We start from the raw sequence: 27,452 nt of genomic DNA, 5'->3' as shown, positions 1-27,452 counted from the left end.
ACACAAGGATCTCTACAAGGACGTCATGATGGACAATCAGCCGCCCCTCACATCACCGGGTAAGAGGAGACTTTATTGTAAAGGAGAGAGCAGTACGGAGGGTCCACCTAGATCCCCCATCATCTGATAAACACATAGAAACAATGGATTCAGTCAGTGTGTGTGTTTCCTACAGATGGATCCAGTAATGGGAACCCACCAGAGAGATGTCCCCGTCCTTTGTATTCCCGGGATTCCACACAGGAAGATCACACCATCCCTCACCATCATCTGGCAGATGGGTCCAGTAATGGGAACCCACCAGAGAGATGTCCCCATCCTCTGTATTCCCGGGATTCCACACAGGAAGGTCAAACCATCCCTCACCATCATCAGGTAGTTGGGCAAAACACAAATGGCCTTCAGACTTAAGAGATTATACCCTTCTCTTAGTCCAGTGGTTTGCACATTTAATTTTTTTACCTCTTTAGCATTATGAACAGATGTATGTGAAAGTTGAGGTTAAAGAGGAAGAAGAGGAGACAGGTTATCAAGATTCTACAGCAGAAGTTGGGATGATGGTGACAATTAAACGGGAAGAACCTTCTTTAGATATCAGCACAGGTGAGTAATGAACACTAAATGCAGAAACTGTTCAAGTATATTGATTATTAAAGATATGTAGAACTTCACATCAGGTAATAATGACGTCATGATGGAGAATCAGCCGCCCCTCACATCACCGGGTAAGAGGAGACTTTATTGTAAAGGAGAGAACAGTACGGAGGGTCCACCTAGATCCCCCATCATCTGATAAACACATAGAAACAATGGATTCAGTCAGTGTGTGTGTTTCCTACAGATGGATCCAGTCATGGGAACCCACCAGAGAGATGTCCTTGTCCTCTGTATTCCCGGGATTCTACACAGGAAGGTCACACCACCCCTCATCATCAGGTAGGTTGTATTGAACATAAGTAGACATAAAAATGTATCCTAAGCTATGAGAGGACATTCTTCAGTGTGACTTCTTGTCTCTTTTTTTTTTAATGTATTCTATCATCTTTGGGGTTCAGGGTGAACAACTGAAAGACATCAAAGTTGAGGTTAAAGAGGAAGAAGAGACATTGGTGAGTGGAGATCAGCAGTCTATGGAGGAGGGGGAGATGATTATAAAAAGAAAACAGGAGGAATCTTCTCTACATATGGACACAAGTAAGTCATAAACATTATTAAACCCACAGTTGCCCATACAAAGTAGAATTTTCTGCAACAAGTAAAGGATTTATTCCTGATCACTAATGGCAATCAGATAACTCCCTGGTTCAACATTCTAACATGTTTTTTTCCTACAAAAATTGGCAGCCATTTATATCTCATGAGACAAACTACTAAGTCAGTTAAAACCATTACCTGTGTCACACTATTCTACATGAGCAGCAGAGGATCACCAGACCAAGCAAACCAGAGCAGGACAAACTAGCAATGTCACATGTAGTGCGCAGCATGAGAGCAATATAGCGGGAGTGAGTGGGGACTGGAGAGAGAGGAGGATCAGCAAACCAGAGGATCAGCAGAGCTGGGGGTTACTACTGAGTGCAGGATCAGCAGAGCTGGGGGTTACTACTGAGTGAGGGTTCAGTAGACCTGGGGGTTACTACTGAGTGAGGGATCAGCAGAGCTGGGGGTTACTACTGAGTGAGGGATCAGCAGAGCTGGGGGTTACTACTGCATGCAGGATCAGCAGAGCTGGGGGTTTCTACTGAGTGAGGGATTGGCAGAGCTGGGGGTTATTACTGAGTGAGGGATCGGTAGAGCTGGGGGTTATTACTGAGTGAGGGATCAGCAGACCTGGGGGTTACTACTGAGTGAGGAATCGGCAGAGCTGGGGGTTACTACTGAGTGAGGAATCAGTAGAGCTGGGGGTTATTACTGAGTGAGGGATCAGCAGACCTGGGGGTTACTACTGAGTGAGGGATCAGTAGAGCTGGGGGTTTTTACTGAGCAGGGGATCTGCTGAGTGAGGGTACTAATAAGCGGTTGATCTGTTGAATGAGCAGGGGTACTAAGGAGCTGGGGAGCTGCAGAGTGGGGGTACTCCTGGACCCCTTTAAAACAAATAAAAATCATGCAAAAACTGCATTTTCAAAGCTTCCCTAAAGCTTCAAAAAAGCATCACTGAAGCAACACCAAAGCATCATCAAAGCACCACTGAAGCATCACCGAAACATTGTCAAAGCATCACTGAAGCATCAAAAAAGCATGCTGAAGCGATAGGCTCTTTACTGTGTGTTTAAGTCAAAGCAAGTATAAATGTGCTCCATCTGTTCATAATAAGAACTTCATCAATCTCTGTACCCCTCAACCCAACATTCCTAACAAATGAGGTAAAGGTATTGTAGGCCTTATTGTATTCGAATCTCCAGTCCACTTCTGTAGAATGTAATCTTTTTATCTACCCAATGTACCCAGCAAATGAGGAGGAGATACTGTACACCATATGAAAGGTCCATCTCCATTCCTCAATATAACATCATGTTCCCAACAAATGAGGAGGAGATACTGGACACCATATGAAAAGTCCATCTCCATTCCTCAATATAACGTCATGTTCCCAACAAATGAGGAGGAGATACTGGACACCATATGAAAGGTCCATCTCCATTCCTCATTATAATGTCACGTTCCCAACAAATGAGGAGATACTGGACACCATATGAAAGGTCCATCTCCATTCCTCAATATAATGTCATGTTCCCAACAAATGAGGAGGAGATACTGGACACCATATGAAAGGTCCATCTCCATTCCTCAATATAACATCATGTTCCCAACAAATGAGGAGGAGATACTGTACACCATATGGAAGGTCCATCTCCATTCCTCAATATAACGTCATGTTCCCAACAAATGAGGAGGAGATACTGGACACCATATGGAAGGTCCATCTCCATTCCTCAATATAATGTCATGTTCCCAACAAATGAGGAGGAGATACTGGACACCATATGAAAGGTCCATCTCCATTCCTCAATATAACGTCATGTTCCCAACAAATGAGGAGGAGATACTGGACACCATATGAAAGGTCCATCTCCATTCCTCATTATAACGTCACGTTCCCAACAAATGAGGAGATACTGGACACCATATGAAAGGTCCATCTCCATTCCTCAATATAATGTCATGTTCCCAACAAATGAGGAGGAGATACTGGACACCATATGAAAGGTCCATCTCCATTCCTCAATATAACGTCATGTTCCCAACAAATGAGGAGGAGATACTGGACACCATATGGAAGGTCCATCTCCATTCCTCAATATAATGTCATGTTCCCAACAAATGAGGAGGAGATACTGTACACCATATGAAAGGTCCATCTCCATTCCTCAATATACCATCATTTTCCCAACAAATGAGGAGGAGATACTGGACACCATATGAAAGGTCCATCTCCATTCCTCAATATACCATCATTTTCCCAACAAATGAGGAGATACTGGACACCATATGAAAGGTCCATCTCCATCTGCACCTAATACGATGACACAGGTCTGTGAAGTTGGTAAAAGTGACATCAAATGTTTGACTCCTGAATACAAGACTGGAAGAATTCTTCAAACCCTTTTTTAAACCTTTCTTTCCAACAGATGGACTCTGTGTACGGAGTGTGGATACCTCAGAGGGAGATCTTATGTTGTTTCCAGATGATGAACAAGATAACGGGACAGAACAACGTTCTCCAAGAACAAATTCCTTTGGTCAAATAATACATCACAGATCTTACTGTTTGGCAACATCAATGGATCCCTCTAACCCTGAGGAATCCTCTGATCATTCACCTAATATGATGTCCGATATGCATATAATATCTCACAATGTGGATAGACCAACAGATCCATCTAATCCCAATGAGACTTCTTTGGAAGGAGTTCATACAGTAGACAATTCATTGGCCTGTTTGGAGTGCGGGAAATGTTTCACTGACAACAGAGCACTTCTTAGACACCAGAGATCTCACACACATGAACATCCTTCTTCCTCCTTGGATTTTGGGAACTTTTCTACTAAGAAAGGAAAACATCCTACACACCAGACAAATGACATAAGTGAGCATCCATTTTCCTGTTCAGAGTGTGGGAAATGTTTTAATAGGAAAGGAAAACTTGATAGACACCAGAGAATTCACACAGGTGAACGTCCTTTTTCATGTTCAGAGTGTGGGAATTGTTTCACACACAAAGAGAATCTTCTCAGACACCAGAGAATTCACACAGGTGAGCGTCCTTTTCTCTGTTTAGAGTGCGGGAAATGTTTTGCTAAGAAAGAAAAACTTGTTACACACCAGCGAACTCACACAGGCGAGCGTCCATTTTCCTGTTTAGAGTGTGGAAAATATTTCACTCAGAAAAAAATACTCCTTATACACCAGAGAATTCACACAGGTGAGCGTCCTTTTTCCTGTTCAGAGTGCGGGAAATGTTTCACAGCGAAAGGAGGCCTTCTTAGACACCAGAGAATTCACACACATAAGCGTCCTTTTTCATGTTCAGAGTGTGGAAAATGTTTCACTCAGAAAGAAATCCTCCTAATACACCAGAGAATTCACACAGGTGAGCGTCCTTTTTCCTGTTCCGAGTGCGGGAAATGTTTCACAGAGAAAGGAGGCCTAATTAGACACCAGAGAATTCACACACATGAGCGCCCTTTTTCCTGCTCCGAGTGCGGGAAATGTTTCATTGTGAAAGAGAAACTTCTTAGACATCAGAGGATTCATACACAAGAGCGTCCTTTTTCCTGTTCAGAGTGCGGAAAATGTTTTGCTGAGAAAAGAATCCTCTTAATACACCATAGAATTCACACAGGTGAGCGTCCTTTTTCCTGTTCAGAGTGCGGGAAACGTTTCATAGAGAAAGGAGGCCTTCTTAGACACCAGAGAATTCATACGCATGTGCATCCTTTTTTTGATTCAAGTGTGGGAAATGTTTCAGTGAGAACTTTTTCTACACCAGAATAGTCACACAGGTGAGCACCCTTTCAAATGATCAGAGTGCGGGAAATGTTTCATGCAGACCTTCCGACACACAAGATATTTCACACGGTCGAGTCCAGTTTTCTCTTTTGAGTGTGGGAATCTTTTCCCTCAGGAAAGCCTAATACTTAGGAGAATTCATAAGGGTGACTATCCTTTTTTCATGTTTTTCTTGGAAAGAAATCCTGGTTGGACACCAGAAAATTCACTGATGGAATGCAAAGAATCCTTTCTGTATAGGGAAGGTAAACCTTTTTTGTCTGTGGCCGACCACTGTGTCTACGGTCCTCAAATTTTCCCAACCACTGCATCTACAGTCCTCAACCTTGCCCAACCACTGCATCTACGGTCCTCAACGTTGCCCAAACACTGTGTCTTCAGTCCTCAACCTTGCCCAACCACTGCGTCTACGGTCCTCAGCCTTGCCCAACCACTGCATCTATGGTCCTCAACCTTGCCCAACCACTGCGTCTACAGTCCTCAACGTTGCCCGACCAGTGTGTCTACAGTCCTCAACCTTGCCTAACCACTGAGTCTATGGTCCTCAACGTTACCCAACCACTGCATCTATGGTCCTCAACCTTGCCCAACCACTGCGTCTACGGTTCTCAATATTGCCAAACCACTGCGTCTACGATCCTTATAGTTACCCAACCACTTCATCTACGGTCCTCAACGTTATCCGACCACTTCGTCTATGGTCCTCAGCGTTATCCGACCACTTCGTCTATGGTCCTCAGCGTTATCCGACTACTGTGTCTATGCTCCTTAACGTTATCTGACCACTGCGTCTACGGTTCTCAACGTTACCCGACCACTACATCTCTAGTCCTCAACGTTACCCGACCACTGCATCTCTGGTTCTCAACATTACCCGACCACTGCATCTCTGGTTCTCAACATTACCCGACCACTGCATCTCTGGTTCTCAACGTTACCCGACCACTGCATCTCTGGTCCTCAACGTTACCAGACTACTGCGTCTACAATCCTCATTGTTACCTGACCACTTTGTCTATGCTCCTCAACGTTATCCGACCACTGAGTCTACGGTCCTCAACGTTATCCAACAACTGCATCTCTGGTTCTCAATGTTACCCGACCACTGCGCTACAGTCCTCAACGTTATCCGACCACTGAGTCTACGGTCCTCAACGTTATCTGACCACTGCATCTCTGGTTCTCAATGTTATCCGACCACTGCATCTCTGGTCCTCAACGTTACCCGACCACTGAGTCTACGGTTCTCAACATTATCCGACCACTGCATCTCTGGTCCTCAACGTTACCCGACCACTGCATCTCTGGTCCTCAACATTACCCGACTACTTCATCTACAATCCTCATTGTTACCTGACCACTTCTACGGTCCTCAACGTTATCCGACCACTGCATCTCTGGTCCTCAATGTTATCCGACCACTGCGTCTACGGTCCTCAACGTTATCCGACCACTGAGTCTACGGTCCTCAACGTTATCTGACCACTGCATCTCTGGTTCTCAATGTTATCTGACCACTGCATCTCTGGTCCTCAATGTTACCCGACCACTGCGTCTACGGCCCTCAATGTTATCCAACTACTGCATCTCTGGTCCTTAATGTTAACCGACCACTGCGTCTACAGTCCTCAACGTTATCCAACCACTGAGTCTACAGTCCTCAACGTTATCTGACCACTGCATCTCTGGTTCTTAATGTTATCCAACCACTGCATCTCTGGTCCTCAATGTTACCCGACCACTGCGTCTACAGCCCTCAATGTTATCCAACCACTGCATCTCTGGTCCTCAACGTTACCCGACCACTACATCTCTGGTCCTCAACATTACCCGACTACTGCATCTACAATCCTCATTGTTACCTGACCACTTCTTCTACGGTCCTCAACATTATCCGACCACTGCATCTCTGGTCCTCAATGTTAACCGACCACTGCGTCTACGGTCCTCAACGTTATCTGACCACTGAGTCTACGGTCCTCAACGTTATCTGACCACTGCATCTCTGGTTCTCAATGTTATCCGACCACTGCATCTCTGGTCCTCAATGTTACCCGACCACTGCGTCTACGGCCCTCAATGTTATCCAACTACTGCATCTCTGGTCCTTAATGTTAACCGACCACTGCGTCTACAGTCCTCAACGTTATCCAACCACTGAGTCTACAGTCCTCAACGTTATCTGACCACTGCATCTCTGGTTCTTAATGTTATCCAACCACTGCATCTCTGGTCCTCAATGTTACCCGACCACTGCGTCTACAGCCCTCAATGTTATCCAACCACTGCATCTCTGGTCCTCAACGTTACCCGACCACTACATCTCTGGTCCTCAACATTACCCGACTACTGCATCTACAATCCTCATTGTTACCTGACCACTTCTTCTACGGTCCTCAACATTATCCGACCACTGCATCTCTGGTCCTCAATGTTAACCGACCACTGCGTCTACGGTCCTCAACGTTATCTGACCACTGAGTCTACGGTCCTCAACGTTATCTGACCACTGCATCTCTGGTTCTCAATGTTATCCGACCACTGCATCTCTGGTCCTCAATGTTACCCGACCACTGCGTCTACGGCCCTCAATGTTATCCAACTACTGCATCTCTGGTCCTCAATGTTAACCGACCACTGCGTCTACGGTCCTCAACGTTATCCGACCACTGAGTCTACAGTCCTCAACGTTATCTGACCACTGCATCTCTGGTTCTCAATGTTATCCAACCACTGCATCTCTGGTCCTCAACGTTACCCGACCACTGCGTCTACGGCCCTCAATGTTATCCAACCACTGCATCTCTGGTCCTCAACGTTACCCGACCACTGCATCTCTGGTCCTCAACATTACCCGACTACTGCATCTACAATCCTCATTGTTACCTGACCACTTCTTCTACGGTCCTCAACGTTATCCGACCACTGCATCTCTGGTCCTCAATGTTAACCGACTACTGCGTCTACAGTCCTCAACGTTACCCGACCACTGAGTCTACGGTTCTCAACGTTATCCGACCACTGCATCTCTGGTTCTCAATGTTATCCAACCACTGCAACTCTGGTCCTCAATGTTACCAGACTACTGTGTCTATAATCCTCATTGTTACCTGACCACTTCTTCTGCGGTCCTCAATGTTATTCGACCACTGCATCTCTGGTCCTTAATGTTACCCGACCACTGCGTCTACGGTCCTCAACGTTATCCGACCACTGCCTCTACGGTCCTCAACGTTATCCGACCACTGAGGCTACGGTTCTCAACGTTATCCGACCACTGCATCTCTGGTTCTCAATGTTACCTGACCACTGCATCTCTGGTCCTCAATGTTACCCAACCACTGTGTCTACGGCCCTCAATGTTATCCAACCACTGCATCTCTGGTTCTCAACGTTATCCGACCACTGCATCTCTGGTCCTCAACGTTACCCGACTACTGCGTCTTCATCCTCATTGTTACCTGACCACTTAGTCTATGGTCCTCAACGTTATCTGACCACTGTGTCTATGCTCCTCAATGTTATCCGACCACTGTGTCTATGCTCCTCAACGTTATCCGACCACTGCGTCTAAGGTCCTCAACATTATCCGACCACTGAGTCTACAGTCCTCAACATTATCCGACCACTGCATCTCTGGTTCTCAACGTTACCCGACCACTGCATCTCTGGTCCTCAATGTTACCCGACTACTGCGTCTACAATCCTCATTGTTACCTGACCACTTCTTCTACGGTCCTCAACGTAATCCGACCACTGCATCTCTGGTCCTCAATGTTACCCAACCACTGCATCTCTTGTCCTCAATGTTACCCGACCACTGCGTCTACGGTCCTCAACGTTACCACTGGGTGTTCGGTCCTCAACATTATTTGACCACTGCATCTCTGGTCCTCAACCTTACCTGACCACTGCGTCTATGGTCCTCACTGTTAACCGACCACTGCGTCTACGGTCAAAGTTGCCCGTTTCTTTGCACTTCTTTAAAAGAGCTTCAACTGCACATCTTGAAACCCCGGTCTGTTTTGAAATCTTTGCCTGGGAGAGACGTTGCTGATGCGGTATAACTACCTTGTGTCTTGTTGTTGTGCTCAGTCTTGCCATGGTGTATGACCTGAAACTCTCTTCCACATACTCAACTCAGTAGCAGAGTTTGGCTTTTCCTCACCCAGTTTTAAGCCTCCTACACAGCTTTTTCTGTTTCAGGTACTGACTATATCAACCTACATATGTAATTGATGATCATTAGCACCTGCCTGGTATAATTGATTAACCATACACCTCATCCAACAAAATCCCTGACTTTGTGCAAGTGTAAGAATCGATGCTGGAAGGGTAGTCACACCAAATATTGATTTGATAAAGATCTGTCTTCGATTCGCTCACTTTGCATTTTGTCATTTGATAAAAAATAAACAAAATAAATATTTTTGATAGTATCGTTACTTTACAGCATTTCTTCACACCAAATATTGATTGGATTTGGTTCTCTTCTGTTTATTTTCCTTTTTGTACATTGATAAAAATAAACCATTAACACTTCTATTTCTGAAAGCATTCTTTTCTTCACACCTGCTTAAAACTTTTGCACAGTAGTGTATATTCACAAAAATTATATGAGTACACTGACCGGCCACTTTATTAGGTCCACCTTCCTAGTCCCGGGTTCGACCCCCTTCATTCTTGGTGGCAGAGATTCAACAAGGTGTTGGAAACATTCCTCAGAGATTCTGGTCCATATGGACATGATTGCTTCACACAGTGGCTGCAGATTTGTCGGCTGCTCATCCATGATGCGAATCTCCGATTCCACTACATCCCAAAGGGGCTCTATTGGATGGAGATCTGGTGAATGTGGAGGCCATTGGAGTCCAGTGTCCTCATTGTCATGTTCAAGAAACCAGTTGGAGATGATGTGAGCTTTGTGCCATGATGTATTATCCTGCTGGAAGGAACCATCAGAAGATGGGGACACTGGAGTCATAGAGGGATGGACATGGTCAGCAACAATACTCAGGTAGGGCGGGGTGTTTAAGGGGCCCAAGAAAATCTCCCCCCACACCATGACACCATCGCTGCCAGCCTGAACCGTTGATACAAGGCAGGATGAATCAACCACACCATGACACCATCACTGCCAGCCTGAACGGTTGAGACAAGGCAGGATGTATCTCCCACAACATGACACCACCACCACCAGCCTGAACCATTGATACAAGGCTGGATGGATCCACCACACCATGACACCATCACTGCCAGCCTGAACCGCTGGTACAAGACATCATGAATCCACCACACTATGACACCATCACTGCCAGCCTGAACCGTTGATACAAGGCAGGATGGATCCACCACACCATGACAACATCACTGCCAGCCTGAACCGTTGATACAAGGCAGGATGAATCCACCACACTATGACACCACCACCACCAGCCTGAACCATTGATACAAGGCAGGATGGATTCATACTTCCATGTTGTTTCTACCCAATTCTGACCCAACCATCTGAATGTCGCAGCTAAAATTCAGACTTATCAGACCAGGCAACATTTTTTTAATCTTCTATTGTCCAGTTATGGCGAGCCTGTGTGAATTGTAGCCTCCGTTTCCTGTTCTTATCTGACAGGAGTGGCACCTGGTGTGGTCTTCTGCTGCTGTAGCCCATCTTCTTCAAGGTTGGACATGTGCGTTCACAGATGGTATTCTGCCTACCTTGGTTGTAACGAGTGGTTATTGGAGTTACTGTTGTCTTTCTATCATCTGAGACCAGTCTGCCCATTCTCCTCTGACTTCAAGGAGACATTTTCCGCCACATAACTGCCACTCCCTGGATATTTTCTCTTTTTTGGACCATTCTCTGTAAACCCTAGTCATGGTTGTGCAGGAAAATCCCAGTAGATCAGCAGTTTTTAAAATACTCAGACCAGCCCGTCTGGCACCAACAACCATGCCACGTTCAAAGTAACTTAAACCCCCTTTCTTCCCCATTCTGATGCTCGGTTTGAACTTCAGCAAGTCGTCTTCACCATGTCTAGATGCCTAAATGCTTTGAGTTGTTACCATGTGATTGGCTGATTAGTCATTTGTGTGACCAAGCCATTGAACAGGTGGATCTAATAAAGTGGCCGGTGAGTGTACATCATATTAGCAATAAAGAAAGAAAAGACAATCAGACAAATGGAAGGGATCTCCCTCTATTCAGAACGTACTGTATGTAAGAGCGTACCTGAGTACCCTGTTATCAATCCCTGGAGAGAAAGCAAAGAGAAGGAAAGAAAGGAAAAGAAAAAGTGGGTATTAGCAGGCCAAGAGTAGGAAAAGGGGAAGGATGGTAGAGAAGGGGAAAAAAGGGGGGTGGATTGTTACTTGTCCTACACGTGCCATCCTTGGCAGCTTCAGCTGTCAATCACCAGGTCCCAGCCGGTGATTCCCCACCAGCACCCGGCGATCACTGAGTATCAGTGACGGGGGAGAGACCTTTATGTAAACAATACAGATCTCAATACAGATAGCCAAAACCCTATGACTAAGAGCTGTTCGCTCGAAACACGTCAGAGTCGGCTGCAGCTGTTTGAGGCTAATACCGCCGGCACCACGAGGGGTCCCGGCGGCAACTTCTTACTGGGTCAGTAGTTCATTTTATTATTATCCCTTACATTGTACTTGACTATCATCTGTCTCTGTATGTGGGAATAAAGTATCCATAGACATACCGCACTATTGGCCCTCTCTGTTTTTTCTGAGCTCCTCTGGGAGCCAGGTGCATCTACAGAGTGGTCATCACCTAATGAGAAGGCTGTATGCAGAGTATGGGATAACGAAGGGGACCTGACCAGACCTCTGATGACATATTGGAAGTCTCTATAATATATAAAGGCGCATAAAGGTTGCGCATCTGGTGAGTGCGTAATCTGTATCCTCACTGTCTCACCACGTGCACAGTCTATGTTGTTTGGAAGTCTATGGATCGATTGAGATCTTGTTCACATCTTCACATTGGACTTATCTGTGGACACAGCAGTTTTTTCCTCACATTATATTAGCCACCGTACAGTGGCATATATATGAGTGCACAGCATCACTTTATGGTTTTTGCATGATTTTATACATGTATATATATGTTCATTTATTTGTACTCTAGCGCTGCACCTTTTTGTATATTATTAATACAGATCTCTCCCCTGTCAGGTCCTGCACGCTGCTTTGTATGGCTCTGTATAGCAAAGCCATACAAAGCAGCATGCCTGCACAGTAGAACACAGCACACAGTTACCCTTTGATCGCCCCAGATGTTAACCCCTTCCTGCCCAGTGCCATTAGTACAGTCTCAGTGCTTTTTATTAGCACTGATCACTGTATTGGTGTCACTGGGGATGTCAGTGACACCAAGTCAGTTCCCCCCAGTGTCAGAATGCCCACCGCAGTCCCATAATAAGGCGCTGATTACCGCCATTACTAGTATTAAAAACAAAACAAAAACACTCCAGTATCTATACCACCATCTGCAAACGCAATAACTTTCACTTAAACCAATTAATTTACATGTATTGGGATTTTTTCCAGCAAAAACACGGAGCAGAATACATTTTGTCCGAAATTTATGATGAAATTTGATTTTTTACATTTTTTTTACTGAACATGTTGAATAGCAAAAAGTCAAATATATTATTTTTTTTCTCAAAATTATTATTTTTTTTTTGTTTATAGTGCAAAAAACAAAAACCGCAAAGGCAATGAAATACCACCAAAAGAAAGCTCTATTTTTTGGTAAAAAAAGGACATAAATTTCATTTGGGTGCGGCGTTGCATGCACAGCGCAATTGTCAGATAAAGTAACACAGTGCCGTAAATGGGGTTAAAATATTTTTTCATTTTTTTTTTATTTTTAAGGGCGGGGATTTCATCTGAGGTACAATCTGTGTGCGACAATAAAAGAATGAGTAATGATATTAAAAACAATGCTATATACAGTATATATATATATATATTTTTTTTTATAATTATATATTTCAATGACAAAATGCTTGAATGAGGTATAATCTGTGTGTGATAATGTATGTAACATAGTAGAACTCAATAATGTAGACTGCAGGATTTATACACTGTTAAAAAAAACTGAAAGGAAGACTTTGTAATCCAAGTCTAGCATCAAGTCAATGACACTCCTGGGATATGGATCTGGTCAGGTAAGTCGCAGAGGGGCTTGTTCATCAGTTTCAGTTGCTTTGGTGTTCATGAAATTAACAACAGGTGCACTAGATGGGCAACAATGAGAAGACCCCCAAAACAGGAACGGTTTTACAGGTGGAGGCCACTGACATTTTTTCCTTACTCATCTTTTCTGACTATTTTTCACTCGTTTTGCATTTGGCTAGGGTCAGTGTCACTACTGGTAGCATGAGGCCATACCTGAACCCTACAGAGGTTGCACAGGCAGTCCAACTCCTCCAGGATGGCACATCAATACGTGTCATTGCCAGAAGGTTTGCTGTGTCTCCCAGCTTAGTCTCAAGAGCATGGAGGAGATTCCAGGAGACAGGCAGTTACTCTAGTAGAGCTGGACAGGGGTGTAGAAGGTCCTTAACCCATCAGCAGGACTGGTATCTGCTCCTTTGTGCAAGGAGGAACAGGATGAGCCCTGCCAGAGCCCTACAAAATGACCTCCAGCAGGCTACTGGCCACCAAACAATCAGAAACAGACTTCATGAGGGTGGCCTGAGGGCCCAACGTCTTCTAGTGGGCCCTGTGCTCACTGCCCGGCACCATAGAGCTGGATTAGCATTTGCCATTGAACCCCGGAAATGGCAGGTCCACCACTGGCACCCTGTGCTTTTCACAGATGAGAGCAAGTTCACCCTGAGCACATGTGATAGACGGGAAAGGGTCTGGAGAAGCCGTGGAGAACGTTCTGCTGCCTGTAACATGGTTCAGCATGACCGTTTTGGTGGTGGGTCAGTGATGGTCTGAGGAGGCATCCATGGAGGGACGCACAGACCTCTACAGGCTAGACAATGGCACCCTGACTGCCATTAGGTATGGGGATGAAATCCTTGGACCCATTGTCAGACCCTACGCTGGTGCAGTGGGTCCTGGGTTCCTCCTGGTGCAGTGGGTCCTGGGTTCCTCCTGGTGCACGACAATGCCCGGCCTCAAGTGGGGAGAGTATGCAGGCAGTTCCTGGAGGATGAAGGAATTGATACCATTGAATGGCCCCCACGCTCACCTGACCTAAATCCAATAGAACACCTCTGGGATGTTATGTTTCGGGCCATACGACGCCGCCAGGTTGCACCTCAGACTGTCCAGGAGCTCAGTGATGCCCTGGTCCAGATCTGGGAGGAAATCCCCCAGGACACCATCCGTGGTCTCATCAGGAGCCTCCCCCGATGTTGTCAGGCATGCATACAAGCACGTGGGGGCCATACAAACTACTGAGGACCATTCTGAGTTGCTGCAATGAAATTTCACCAAAATGGACTCGCCTGCTACATCATTGTTTTGCTTTGATTTTCTGGGTGTCTTTGAATTCAGTCCTCTGTAGGTCGATCATTTTCTTTTCCATCAAACGATGGAGCGTCCTTACGTTCCTCACACATCACCCCGTCCATGCCAGTACGGAGATCCAGCAGGAGATTTTTCCCCATTGAGATCTGATGGGTTTTCAAAGTCTTCCTTTCATTTTTTTTGAGCAGTGTACTTTTCACAAGGAGGAGATCGGTGGAATACAAACATAGGAAGTGATGTAAGATGACACAGGAAGTGATGTAGGGTGGACAGAGGAAGTGATGTCACACAGAAATAGGAATTTCCAGGTGAGAGGTGAGTTGGGAGGAAGTAGAGAGGAGACATTGCTGGAACTGGCTGAGGAGGAGGTAATAAGATCCTATTTTATATTTATACCCAGTAACCTCCCCGTCATGTCCGACCTCTTCCTCCATCGTCACTGTGACATCCTTTATGGTTTATAGACCGGATACGTCCTAAATATAGAACCATTTATCCAACTGTCCATCCAGAGCCTCTGGTTTATAGACCGGATACGTCCTAAATATAGAACCATTTATCCAACCGTCCATCCAGAACCTCTGGTTTATAGACCGGATACGTCCTAAATATAGAACCATTTATCCAACCGTCCATCCAGAGCCTCTGGTTTATAGACCGGATACGTCCTAAATATAGAATCATTTATCCAACCGTCCATCCAGAGCCTCTGGTTTATAGACCGGATACATCCTAAATATAGAACCATTGATCCATCGTCCATAAAGCTGTCTTGGGGTTGTTGGCTATCATCTCTGTGAGATGATGGACAGCATGTCTTCTCTGGATCAGGAAATGGAGAAAGTGAGACCAAAGGTCTCAGGTTCTGCAAGACTGTCCATTTATTTCATCTAATTCTTGGTGTCCTAAGGATCTGTGTTGTGTATCCGAGCTGAGTGCTGGATAAAGTGTACTGGTACTTGTGACATCTCAGGTGTCACTGATAGGCGGAGCAATCTTCTTTCTGACAGTATCTACATAGTTCCGGCAGCAGTAGAATAGAGTATCTGGACGCACAGACTCCTGCGAGGTAGGTATTGTATGACACTCCTAGAATGGAGGAGGGTAATGGTTGAAGATGAAGCTACAGTGGTGGGTGATGAAGCAGGGTAAGCCAGCTGTTTTTTCTTTTGGGCAAAGTGTTCTCCTCCACTGAATTCAATGGTGAACTTTCTTGTGGCTTCTCATTAACATGGTGCCCAGGTTGTCCATCTCATTGCCTTGTTTTGAGTGCTGAGCACAGTCGTTGCAGATGACCTTGCCTTCTTCAGACCCAACACCCAACCATCAGAGGAGCTGTGACTAGACCTAATGGCGAGTGGTTGCTGTTCCGTAGTTCCACCGCTTAGAGATGATGAAGGCCCTTTACGTGGCACCCCCTGTTCTGGGATCGTGTTGGTCTTGGGCACACTGCTCACTCTGTAAGGATGTGGCTGTTTTTCAGTTTCCTTCTCTTCCTACCCATCTCTCTGCTGGTCCATGTCGTCAGTCTAAGTTGGGTCAAGCACCTCATTGTCACACGTCTCCTCCCTCTGTTGAATGAACTGAAAGACCAAGTTCACCTTTTTTGTATGCAATGGTTTTTATTAATTTATAAACATTTGAAGAAAACATGAGCAACAAGACTCGCCCACGTGTCTCCAACACCAACAGAGCAAACGGGCTATTAATGGCACCTAGATCACAAAAACAGTGATAGAACACTGACAGTATCTCAAAGGCAGCTATCCACCGCCTCACAAAACACAAACGAAAATAGGAAAGAGGAGTAGAAAAGGAAGAAGAAAACAAGACCAGGAGCTGGGGTCCGGGAACGCCAATACCGAATGTTCTGTCTCTCCAATCTAAGCATTGAAAGTGTGATCTCTGTAACTTACAGTTGTGATGAGATAGCGATAACTCCAATCTTAGTTGAATACCATAGTCAGTGACTCAATCGGATGATATCTTGCAGATCTTGTGAAGTTTATTCTATAAACTGAGAGAATCTTACAACAATGAACATCTGATAGGTCAAAAGATCATAATGTGACCTGCTTCATGACATGAGGCTAGAAAGTGCAATGCCTTACTGGGAAAAGGGTGGGGCTATCTATACAGCAAGAACTAAAGCAAAGGAAAGGGAGGAACAGAGACAAAATATAGAGAACACTTAAAGGCATATGACAGTCATGTGAAACATGACACCAAACAACATCACAACCCCAGACTAGCCGGGGGAAGGGGGGGGAGCGTGGAAAAAGCAAATGTCAACCATGGCGCCCATATTTTCAAAAATTTCCATTGGGAGTCGTTGAAGATACTCGATATCTGTTCGTTGAGCATCAGAGTGGTCATACGGTCCCTCAGCCCTTGAAGAGGGACAAACAGGCTCTTCCATGCCTGAGCAATTGTTCTATTGGCAGACAAAAACAAATAGGAAGCCAACTTCTGCTGGTGAGCCAATGGGACAATTGAGGTCTGGAAGATTCAAGAGGTTCTGGAAGATCTGGCATTTCTGCCAGTACACTGCATGGCCGCAGACGGACACATCAGCCTCAGTCTTGTGCCAGATGGTCTTTATAAGGAGGCTCATCACTTCCTCAAGTTGCTGGATGATCTCTAGCTCCCTGTGCCCTGTTCCTGGTTTTTACGACTTTGACACGTGATTTCCTGTTACCGACTCGGCTTGCTCCTGGACCTGTCTACTCTGCCTTACCCCTGATCTGACCTCGGCTTGGCTTACTGATACTCTCTCTCTCGCTCCTCTGTGTATGACCTCGGCTATCCCATCTGACTACGTCTGCTCTGATTCCCACCTGGTACCTGACCTTGGCTTGAACCGACTACCCAGTAAACATCTAAATCCCAGAAGGGCTTGCATACCACGCACAGGCGCCACCTGTCTGCAGACCTTTCTCCGTGCACCAGCTGTGCTTCTGAGTGGACCACCAACCAGCAGTCCTACAGACGACCTGTGCAACTTTGGGCCTGACTCTCATTGTCCCACTCTCAGGGGAGTCTGGAACTTAGCCGCAAGGGAAGCCCTCTCTCCATTGGCCTTCATCACCAGGTACGTGATACATACCAAGCCTCCTGGCGTATGGAGAGATGGTACAAGATGAATACACGAGACCAAAAACAAATCAGTCTCGGGCATGACCACCATGTATGCAACACGTCTCCACAATGACAAGTTCACCTTTTTTATGGAAAAAAAAAAAATGAAGTCTGAATTAGATCACAGTACCCACCACCAACTCCCCCATTCCCTGTTGCCTTATCTGTTATGATTACCTTCTCCCACCACCCACATCAGCAAGTCTGCACACTAGAAAATTTCTCTCTATAGCCCCCCCCCAGATGTGTACCATCACAATGCATGCAACGAGGAGCTATCAATGGTCGGTATTTGATAGAAAAGTATCCGCACAACTGTTGTTGCTCCTTAAAATCTTGCATTTATTAGAAGACCAAAGTGTAGAAATTGCAAATACAAAAAGTTGATGCGTTTCAGCCTACACGGCTTCAGACTAAAGCCAGGTAGGCTGAAATGCGTCAGCTTTTAGCATTTGCAATTTTTACACTGCGGTCATCTAATAAATGCAAGATTTTAAGGAGCAGCGATGGTCCTGCAGATCCTTTTCTATCAAATATTGCATACAGCTGAGCAACTGTGGATCGAGCACCAGTGGTGTATTTAGGTTTTGTGGTGCCCAAGGCAGGCCAGAGTACTTGGTGTCATTCTGGACTCCAACCTATCCTTCCAGCCCCAAGTCCAATCATTAACAAACTCATGCAGACTCCACCTCCGTAACATCGCCAAAATCCGCACGTTCCTAACCCCAGAAACCACTAAACAGCTCATCCACTCCCTCATCATATCACAACTCGACTACTGCAACTCCCTCCTCACTGGCCTGTTTCGCCACAGGCTATCCTCGCTTCAGTCTATCCTTAGTACGGCAGCTAGACTCATTCACCTTACCATCCGCTCCGTTTCCGCCACCCCCCTCTGCCAATCCCTCTACTGGCTTCCGATTGCACAACGGATCAAATTCAAAATCCTAACACTGACGTACAAAGCTGTCCACCATACTGCCCCAAACTACATGCCCTGACTTAATATCCAAGTACCACCCAACACGCACACTCCGCTCCTCACAAGACCTCCTTCTCTCTAGTTCCCTGGTCTCCTCCTCCCTTGCCCGCCTCTAGGATTTCTCCAGGGTGTCACTCGTCCTCTGGAACTCCCTGCCCCAACCCATCAGACTATCACCTACTCTCCTCTCCTTTAGGTGCACCCTGAAAACCCATCTCTTCAGGGAAGCCTACCCCACCCCACCCCCTGCTAATTTCTGACCTCCTCCACTCTTCCTACCACTCCATCCCCCACAGCTATCTCCTCCTGTACCACCATCCCCTCCCTCCTAGATTGTAAGCTCCAAGGAGCAGGGCCCTCGACCCCTTGTGTATCGCATTGTATTGTTATTGTACTGTCGTATGTTCTGTCTCCCTTTGTAATGTACAGTGCTGAGCGAACTGTTGGCGCTTTATAAATACTGTATAATAATAATAAATGTTATATCCAGTTATATTCTGTATATCCAAGAAAGAATCCAGGACATTCCTACAGCAATCCACTGAGCTGGCCACAACCAACTCTTGAAGGAGTCTATTCCACATTCTCACAGCACTATTGTTGTATTTGTTTCTGGTATCATTGGTCAGCACCTCCATGTAAGCTCAACAACCAATCAGAATCTCTTCTTACTTCTGTGACCCCATTCAGAAAAAAAATAGACTCAGATGAGATTCTTATTGGTCAGCATGAGCTCTGGTTGTGAAATTGACTATCTGTAATTATAACACATTACTGTTAACCCCTAATCGGAAAAGATGGTTCTGGGAAGTCTGTAGATGAACATTACTTTTACTTCTTTACACAGGAACATAACAAAGTAGAAAAAACATCTGGTGATCCATTAACAACCAGCAGCCGTCTTCACAGGACATCACCCATCACAGTGCCTCCCCCTCACTGCCTGACAACAGAGGGAACCAGTGCCAAGAAGATTCTAGAAGTCACCCAGAAGATCATTGATCTGCTGACAGGAGAGGTGAGCAGTGCCGGGAATTCTGGGACATTCTCCAATAACAGACAAGGGATGTGTCTGGATGGTGACTGTATCATTGTGTGTGTCAGGTTCCTATAAGGTGTCAGGGTGTCACTGTCTATTTCTCCATGGAGGAGTGGGAGTATTTAGAAGGACACAAGGATCTCTACAAGGACGTCATGATGGACAATCAGCCGCCCCTCACATCACCGGGTAAGAGGAGACTTTATTGTAAAGGAGAGAGCAGTACGGAGGGTCCACCTAGATCCCCCATCATCTGATAAGCACATAGAAACAATGGATTCAGTCAGTGTGTGTGTTTCCTACAGATAGATCCAGTCATGGGAACCCACCAGAGAGATGTCCCCATCCTCTGTATTCCCTGGATTCCACACAGGAAGATCACACCATCCCTCACCATCATGAGGTAGGTGGGTAGAAAACAAGTTGACTTTAGACTGTATGAGATTCTACTCTTCTCTTCTTTTTTATATCTTTTCATTTGTATAGCATGAAGAACAGATGTATGTGAAAGTTAAGGTTAAAGAGGAAGAAGAGGAGACAGGTTATCAGTGGTCTACAGAGGAAGCCTGGATGCTGATGGCAACCAAACAGGAAGAACCTTATCTTGATTTAAGCACAGGTGGGTAATGAACACTAAATACAGAAACTATCCAAGTATGTAGACTGATAATTGAGGATATGCAGACCTTCACATTATCAGATAATATGATCTCTAAAGAACAACATGATGGAGAATCAGCCGCCCCTCACATCACCGGGTAAGAGGAGACTTTATTGTAAAGGAGAGAGCAGTACGGAGGGTCCACCTAGATCCCCCATCATCTGATAAACACATAGAAACAATGGATTCAGTCAGTGTGTGTGTTTCCTACAGATGGATCCAGTAATGGGAACCCACCAGAGAGATGTTCCCGGCCTCTGTATTCCCGGGATTCCACACAGGAAGATTCCACCATCCCTCAGCAAGATGAGGTACATGGGATTGAACATGGAGACCTAAAATATATTCCGAGCTATGAGATGACATTGTTCTATGTAATCTCCTGTTCCTTTTTTTACAAATGCATTCCATCATTTTGGGGATTCAGGATGAAGAACTGAAAGACATCAAAATTGAGGTTAAAGAGGAAGAAGAAGAGACGTTGGTGAGTGGAGATCAGCAGTCTATGGAGGAGGGGGAGATGATTATGAGAAGTAAACAGGAGGAATCTTTTCTACACATAGATACAAGTAAGTAAGAAACACTAGTGAAGGCAGAAACCCATATAAAGCAGGATTTTTTCCAACAAGCGAAGAATGTATTCCTGATCCCAAATGCCAATCAAATAACTCCCTGGTTCAACATTCTAACATTTGTTTCCCTACAAAAATTGGTGGCTATATAAATTTAAGAGATAGTCAGTAAAAACCATTACCTGTGTCATACTATTCTACATTTTTACTGATCTTCTGCAAAGAATCCTTTCTATATACATAGAACATCACATCCTTTTGTAATGAAAGAATTAATAGTTCTTAACTGTTGATAATAAGAACATCATCGATGCGTCTACCCCTCAACCCAACATTTCCAACAAATTTGGTAGAGGTATTAGTGGCCATATGGTATACAAATCTCCAGTCCTCCTCTGTAGAATGTACTCTTTGCATACTGTACACCATATGGAAGGTCCATCTCCATTCTTCAATATAACGTCATGTTCCCAACAAATGAGGAGATACTGTATACCATATGGAAGGTCCATCTCCATTCCTCAATATAACATCATGTTCCCAACAAATGAGGAGGAGATACTGGACACCATTTGGAAGGTCCATCTCCATTCCTCAATATAACGTCATTTTCCCAACAAATGAGGAGGAGATACTGTACACCATATGAAAGGTCCATCTCCATTCCTCAATATAACATCATGTTCCCAACAAATGAGGAGGACATACTGGACACCATATCAAAGGTCCATCTCCATTCCTCAATATAACGTCATGTTCCCAACAAATGAGGAGGACATACTGGACACCATATGAAAGGTCCATCTCCATTCCTCAATATAATGTCACGTTCCCAACAAATGAGGAGATACTGGACAGCATATGAAAGGTCCATCTCCATTCTTCAATATAACGTCACGTTCCCAACAAATGAAGAGGAGATACTGAACACTATATGAAAGGTCCATCTCCATTCCTCAATATAACGTCATGTTCCCAACAAATGAGGAGGAGATACTGGACACCATATGAAAGGTCCATCTCCATTCCTCAATATACCGTCATGTTCCCAACAAATGAGGAGGAGATACTGGACACCATATGAAAGGTCCATCACTGTTTTAAAAAATCTACTGGTAAAGATAACAATATCCTCAATACACAAGCACCCTTACAGTTGTTTGGGTGTAATGTGTCCTGTATGTGACTTGTATTCATACTTTTCTGTTATGATTGCACATAATACGATGACAGAGGTCTGTGAAGTTGGTAAAAGTTACATCAAATGTTTGACTCCTGAATACAAGACTAGAAAAATTCTTCTCACACTTTGTAAACCTTGCTTTCCAACAGATGGACTCTGTGTACGGAGTATGGATACCTCAGAGGGAGACCTTTTCTTATTTCCAGATGATGAACAAGATAACGGGACAGAGCAACATTCTCCAAGAACAAGTTCCTTTGGTCACAGATCTTACTGTTTGGCAAAATTTTTGGATCCTTTAAATCCTGAGGAATCCTCTGATCGTTCACCTAACATGACTTCAGATATTCATCTAATATCTCACAATGTGGATAGACCAACAGATCCCTCTAATCCCGATGAGACTTCTTTAAGCCATGAAGGAGTTCATACAGTAGACAATTCATTGACATGTTTGGAGTGCGGGAAATCTTTCACTGACAGCAGAGCACTTCTTAGACATCAGAAAATTCACGCTTATAAAAATCCAATTTTCTGTTCTGAGTGCGGGAAATGTTTCCCTAACAAAGGAAAACTGCTTACACACCAGAGATGCCACACAGGTGAGCGTCCTTTTTCCTGTTCAGAGTGCGGAAAATGTTTTGCTCACAAAGGGGAACTTTCTATACACCAGAGAATTCACACAGGTGAGCGTCCTTTTTCATGTTCTGAGTGCGGGAAATGTTTCAGAGAGAAAGGAGGCCTTCTCAGACACCAGAGATGTCACACGGGTGAGCGTCCTTTTTCCTGTTCAGAGTGCGGGAAATCTTTTGCTTACAAAGGGGACCTTTTTATGCACCAGAGAATTCACACAGGCGAGCGTCCTTTTTCCTGTTCAGAGTGCGGGAAAAGTTTCACAGAGAAAGGAGGCCTGCTTAGACACCAGAAAATTCACACACAGGAACGTCCTTTTTCCTGTTCACAGTGCGGGAAATGTTTCACTCAGAAAGGAGACCTTCTTAGACATGAGAGAATTCACACAGGGGAGCGTCCTTTTTCTTGTGCAGAGTGCGGGAAATGTTTCACAGAGCAAGGAGGCCTTCGTAGACACCAGAAAATTCACACAGGTGAACGTCCTTTTTCCTGTTCCAAGTGTGGGAAATGTTTCATTGTGAAAGAAAAACTTCTTTTACACCAGAGAATTCACAATGGTTAGCATCCTTTTCCCTGATTGGAGCGTTGGAAATGTTTCATCTAGATAGAAAAACTTCTTTTACACCAGAAAAGTCACTCATGAGAGCAACCCTTATGAATGTTCAAAATGGGGAAAATATTGCATGCAGAAAGAAGACCTTCTTACACACAAGAACATTTACATGGCCTGGTGTCCATTTTTTCTCTTTGGTGTGTGGTAAAAATTTCACACAGAAAAACATAATACTTGGCCAAGAGAATTCACATTTAGTGAATATAATTTTTCATGGAAAGCAAGCCTTTTTGGACACCAGAAAATTCACTGATGTAGTAGCGTAAGATATGGAGTCAGTTTCAACAATTTTGTGTAGAATACTTTTGTACAGCTCTTCAGTCAAAAAATCCTTTCTGTTGTCAGAAATTAAACCTTTTCTCCTCCAAAAACACACCATCTGTTCTGCCCTGACTCCAGACAGAGAACGTCAGATCATCCAGTAAGGAAAAGATGATGAAACATGAACTGTTGACAGTAGAAATATTATTGATGTACCTAACCGACAACCCAACATTTCCATCAATGGTGGTGGAGATATTGTAGGAAATGTGATAAACAAACCTCCAGTCTTCAAAGAATGTACACCATATGAAAGGTCCATCTCCCTTCCTCAATATAATGTCATGTTCCCAACAAATGAGGTGGAGATACTGGACACCATATGAAATGTCCATCTCCATTCCTCAATATAACGTCACATTCCCAACAAATGAGGAGGAGATACTGGACACCATATGAAAGGTCCATCTCCATTCCTCAATATATCGTCATGTTCCCAACAAATGAGGAGATACTATACACCATATGAAAGGTCCATCTCCATTCCTCAATATAAAGTCATGTTCCCAACAAATCAGGAGGAGATACTGTACACCATATGAAAGGTCCATCTCCATTCCACAATATAACGTCATGTTCCCAACAAATGAGGAGGAGATACTGGACACCATATGAAAGGTCCATCTCCATTCCTCAATATAACGTCATGTTCCCAACAAATGAGGAGATACTGTCTACCATATGAAAGGTCCATCTCCGTTCCTCAACATAACGTCATGTTCCCAACAAATGAGGAGGAGATACTGGACACCATATGAAAGGTCCATCTCCATTCCTCAATATAACGTCATGTTCCCAACAAATGAGGAGGAGATACTGGACACCATATGAAAGGTCCATCTCCATTCCTCAATATAACGTCATGTTCCCAACAAATGAGGAGGAGATACTGTCTACCATATGAAAGGTCCATCTCCATTCCTCAACATAACATCATGTTCCCAACAAATGAGGAGGAGATACTGGACACCATATGAAAGGTCCATCTCCATTCCTCAATATAACGTCATGTTCCCAACAAATGAGGAGGAGATACTGGACACCATATGAAAGGTCCATCTCCATTCCTCAATATAACGTCATGTCCCCAACAAATGAGGAGGAGATACTGGACACCATATGAAAGGTCCATCTCCATTCCTCAATATAACGTCATGTTCCCAACAAATGAGGAGGAGATACTGGACACCATATGAAAGGTCCATCTCCATTCATCAATATAAAATGTCCATCAATATCAACATCATGTTTCCAACAAATGAGGTGGTGGAAGGTCCATTTGCATTCTCAGTACAAATCCTGTATCATCATTGCACAGACGCTGTTATCTGATGTGATTTGAGTGTATTGTATCCTGTATGTGATTTGTATTTATTGTTTGTAGTGATGATTGCTCCCGATTCCAGGACTCTGTGAATAGTTGGATGCTGTACCAACAGATATGACTTCTGAATGTAATACTTGACGTACACTTAACATTTATTATATCCAGATGTTCTGTAGATAATGATTATTAGTTACATTTGTCAGTAGATGTTTTGTTGGAATTATACTTTTTAGCGGTGCACCGAAATGAATATTCTGGTGCCGAAACCAAAAATTCAGGATGCACTTGGTCGAAGACCAAAACGGAAATGGACAGTTATTAACAATGTATATATTCTTCAAACGCAATTCTTTTTGGAAAAAAATACACTTTAACCCCTCCCCCTCCAGAGGATTTCCCTCCCTTCCTGACCAGGCCATTTTTTTGTGATACGGCGCTGCGTTACTTTAACTGACAATTGTACGGTCATGCAACGCTGCACCCAAATGAAATTTACGTCCTTTTTTTCCCACAAATAGAGCTTTCTTTCTCTAGTATTTGATCGATTTTCATATTGGCCAAAATGTTTCGGCCGCCAAAATTTCGGTGCATCCCTAATACTTTTTGGTATTTGTAATATACTTCAGGTATGTTCATCATTATGTTTCTTTTTATTTATGTTAAAAAGAATGGTTTGGTATCGTAATGAAAGAGAAACTAAAATGTAAATTGTGGAGATTTCTCGATATTGTTCAGAAAATGGAAAAAAAAAAATAAAAATGGCTTTCCAACAAATAATCACAGTATAAAGAAAAAGAACACCTTAGAGCAAGATTTTATTTTATTTCCGGATTGTTACGCATAAGATGGTATAAATGCCTGTCAAGATATACAGTACTGTGCAAAAGTTTTAGGCAGGTGTGAGAAAAATTCTGTAAATGAAAATGACTCTTATGCAGGCCATATATGGGTCGAATTCCGAAAGATTTTACGTCTGCAAATCGAAAATGTTATTCGCTCGGTAATCCGATGGCGCCATCAATGATTTTGAAATTCGGCCGAGCGAGTCATAAAGTTCACCCCGTATAACAAGCGACACTTCTGTTCCTTCAAGGTCACGGCTCACTCGCATATTCTTTCTGGAAAAACGATCGTATGATTTGACCATCATTGAGCCGAAAATCTGTAGTTTTTCATGAATTTTCCAACATGCCCGATCACCGAAAAGGGGAGGAACCATGAAAATTGACCGGTGCTATTGACCCATTAATCAGGCGATTATTCTTAGGTCCGATTTTCGGATGAAAAATCGGTCGAATTTCGACCCATGTATGGCCAGCATTAGATTGTAAGCTCCGAGCTTCCAGCTAACCCTCTTGTATTGAACTATATTGTTGCTGTATTGTCTCCCTTTATATTGTAAAGTGCTGCGCAAACTGTTGGTGCAATATAATTCCTGTATAATAATAATGAGGAATGCTTTCAGAAACATAAAGGTTAAAAGATTATTTTTTTATCAATTACCAAAATGGAAAGTAAACAAAATCGAATATTTGGTGTGACCACGCTTTGTAGGAAAGCATTGGAAGTGGGGTGCAGGGGCGGACTGACCATTTGGAAACTGGGGCACTACCCGAGGGCCCGGGGTCAGTAGGGGGCCCCATGAGATGACTCTGGTACCTTTTTTGTAGGCTTTTTTAAGTTTGGGCAAGGACACAGGGGCCCCATGATCCCCTATTGCCCGAGAGCCCCATGAGTTGTCAGTCCGCCCCTGGTGGGGTGTAGAAAAATGGCAGCAGGTGCTGTGGACCGATGAGTCAAAATGTGAAATATTTGGCTGTACCAGGAGGCAGTTTGTTGGAGAGCGGTACAACTGTGAAGCATGGTGGAAGTTCCTTGCAAGTTTGGGGTTGCACTTCTGCAAATTGACTTGGAGATTTGGTCGGAATCAATGGTGTCCTAAATGCTGAGAAATCTAGGCAGATACTTATCTATCATTCCATACCATCAGGGAGTGTGTGAAATTTATTCTGCAGGAGGACAACCACCCCAAACATCCAACCAATGTCAACTATCTTCAGTGTTCACATACAGTCAGGTCCATAAATATTGGGACATCGACACAATTCTAACATTTTTGGCTCTATACACCACCACAATGGATTTGAAATGAAACGAACAAGATGTGCTTAAACTGCAGACTGTCAGCTTTAATTTGAGGGTACTTACATCCAAATCAGGTGAACGGTGTAGGAATTACAACAGTTTGCATATGTGCCTCCCACTTGTTAAGGGACCAAAAGTAATGGGACAGAATAATAATCATAAATCAAACTTTCACTTTTTAATACTTGGTTGCAAATCCTTTGCAGTCAATTACAGCCTAGAACACATAGACATCACCAGACATCCCAATATTTATGGACCTGACTGTATATGCGGTGCGGTATATCGCGTGTGATTCGCACAGGAACCGCACCACA

At 44.2% G+C, this 27,452-nt stretch overlaps 1 protein-coding gene across 2 annotated transcripts; it reads left to right on the top strand.

Annotated features, from left to right (window-relative positions):
* The first annotated feature begins 246 nt into the window (after positions 1-246).
* LOC149453407 (uncharacterized) lies at positions 247-26,464 on the top strand. Of its 2 annotated transcripts, none has more exons than XM_089688455.1 (6): positions 247-375; positions 471-603; positions 842-936; positions 1,056-1,194; positions 3,633-4,933; positions 22,602-26,464. In XM_089688455.1, exons 2-6 carry the CDS (start codon positions 483-485, stop codon positions 23,289-23,291), a joined length of 2,346 nt encoding a protein of 781 aa, XP_089544581.1. In that variant the 5' UTR covers positions 247-375; positions 471-482; the 3' UTR covers positions 23,292-26,464. The 2 variants fall into 2 exon arrangements, with proteins under 2 accessions (XP_089544581.1, XP_089544580.1); XM_089688454.1 differs by lacking the exons at positions 247-375; positions 471-603; positions 842-936; positions 1,056-1,194; positions 3,633-4,933 and adding exons at positions 19,706-19,869; positions 19,986-20,083; positions 20,167-20,299; positions 20,555-20,652; positions 20,769-20,910 and having other exon boundaries at positions 22,246-26,464.
* Positions 26,465-27,452: the final 988 nt, after the last annotated feature.

Source organism: Staurois parvus, unplaced genomic scaffold (assembly GCF_062004578.1).
Source record: "Staurois parvus isolate SC_StPar_1 unplaced genomic scaffold, SC_StPar_1.0 ptg000449l, whole genome shotgun sequence".
NCBI classification, from domain to species: domain Eukaryota; kingdom Metazoa; phylum Chordata; class Amphibia; order Anura; family Ranidae; genus Staurois; species Staurois parvus.
This window is presented reverse-complemented; position numbering and strand designations above follow the sequence as displayed.

Bases quoted from the DNA above. Each gene is read 5' to 3' on its own strand.
- LOC149453407 (XM_089688455.1), top strand. From the start codon at position 483: ATGTATGTGAAAGTTGAGGTTAAAGAGGAAGAAGAGGAGACAGGTTAT. The intron at 604-841 runs GTGAGTAATGAA...TGTTTCCTACAG, and splicing joins TTCTTTAGATATCAGCACAG to ATGGATCCAGTCATGGGAAC. The intron at 4,934-22,601 runs GTGCATCCTTTT...CTTAGACATCAG, and splicing joins ACCAGAGAATTCATACGCAT to AAAATTCACGCTTATAAAAA.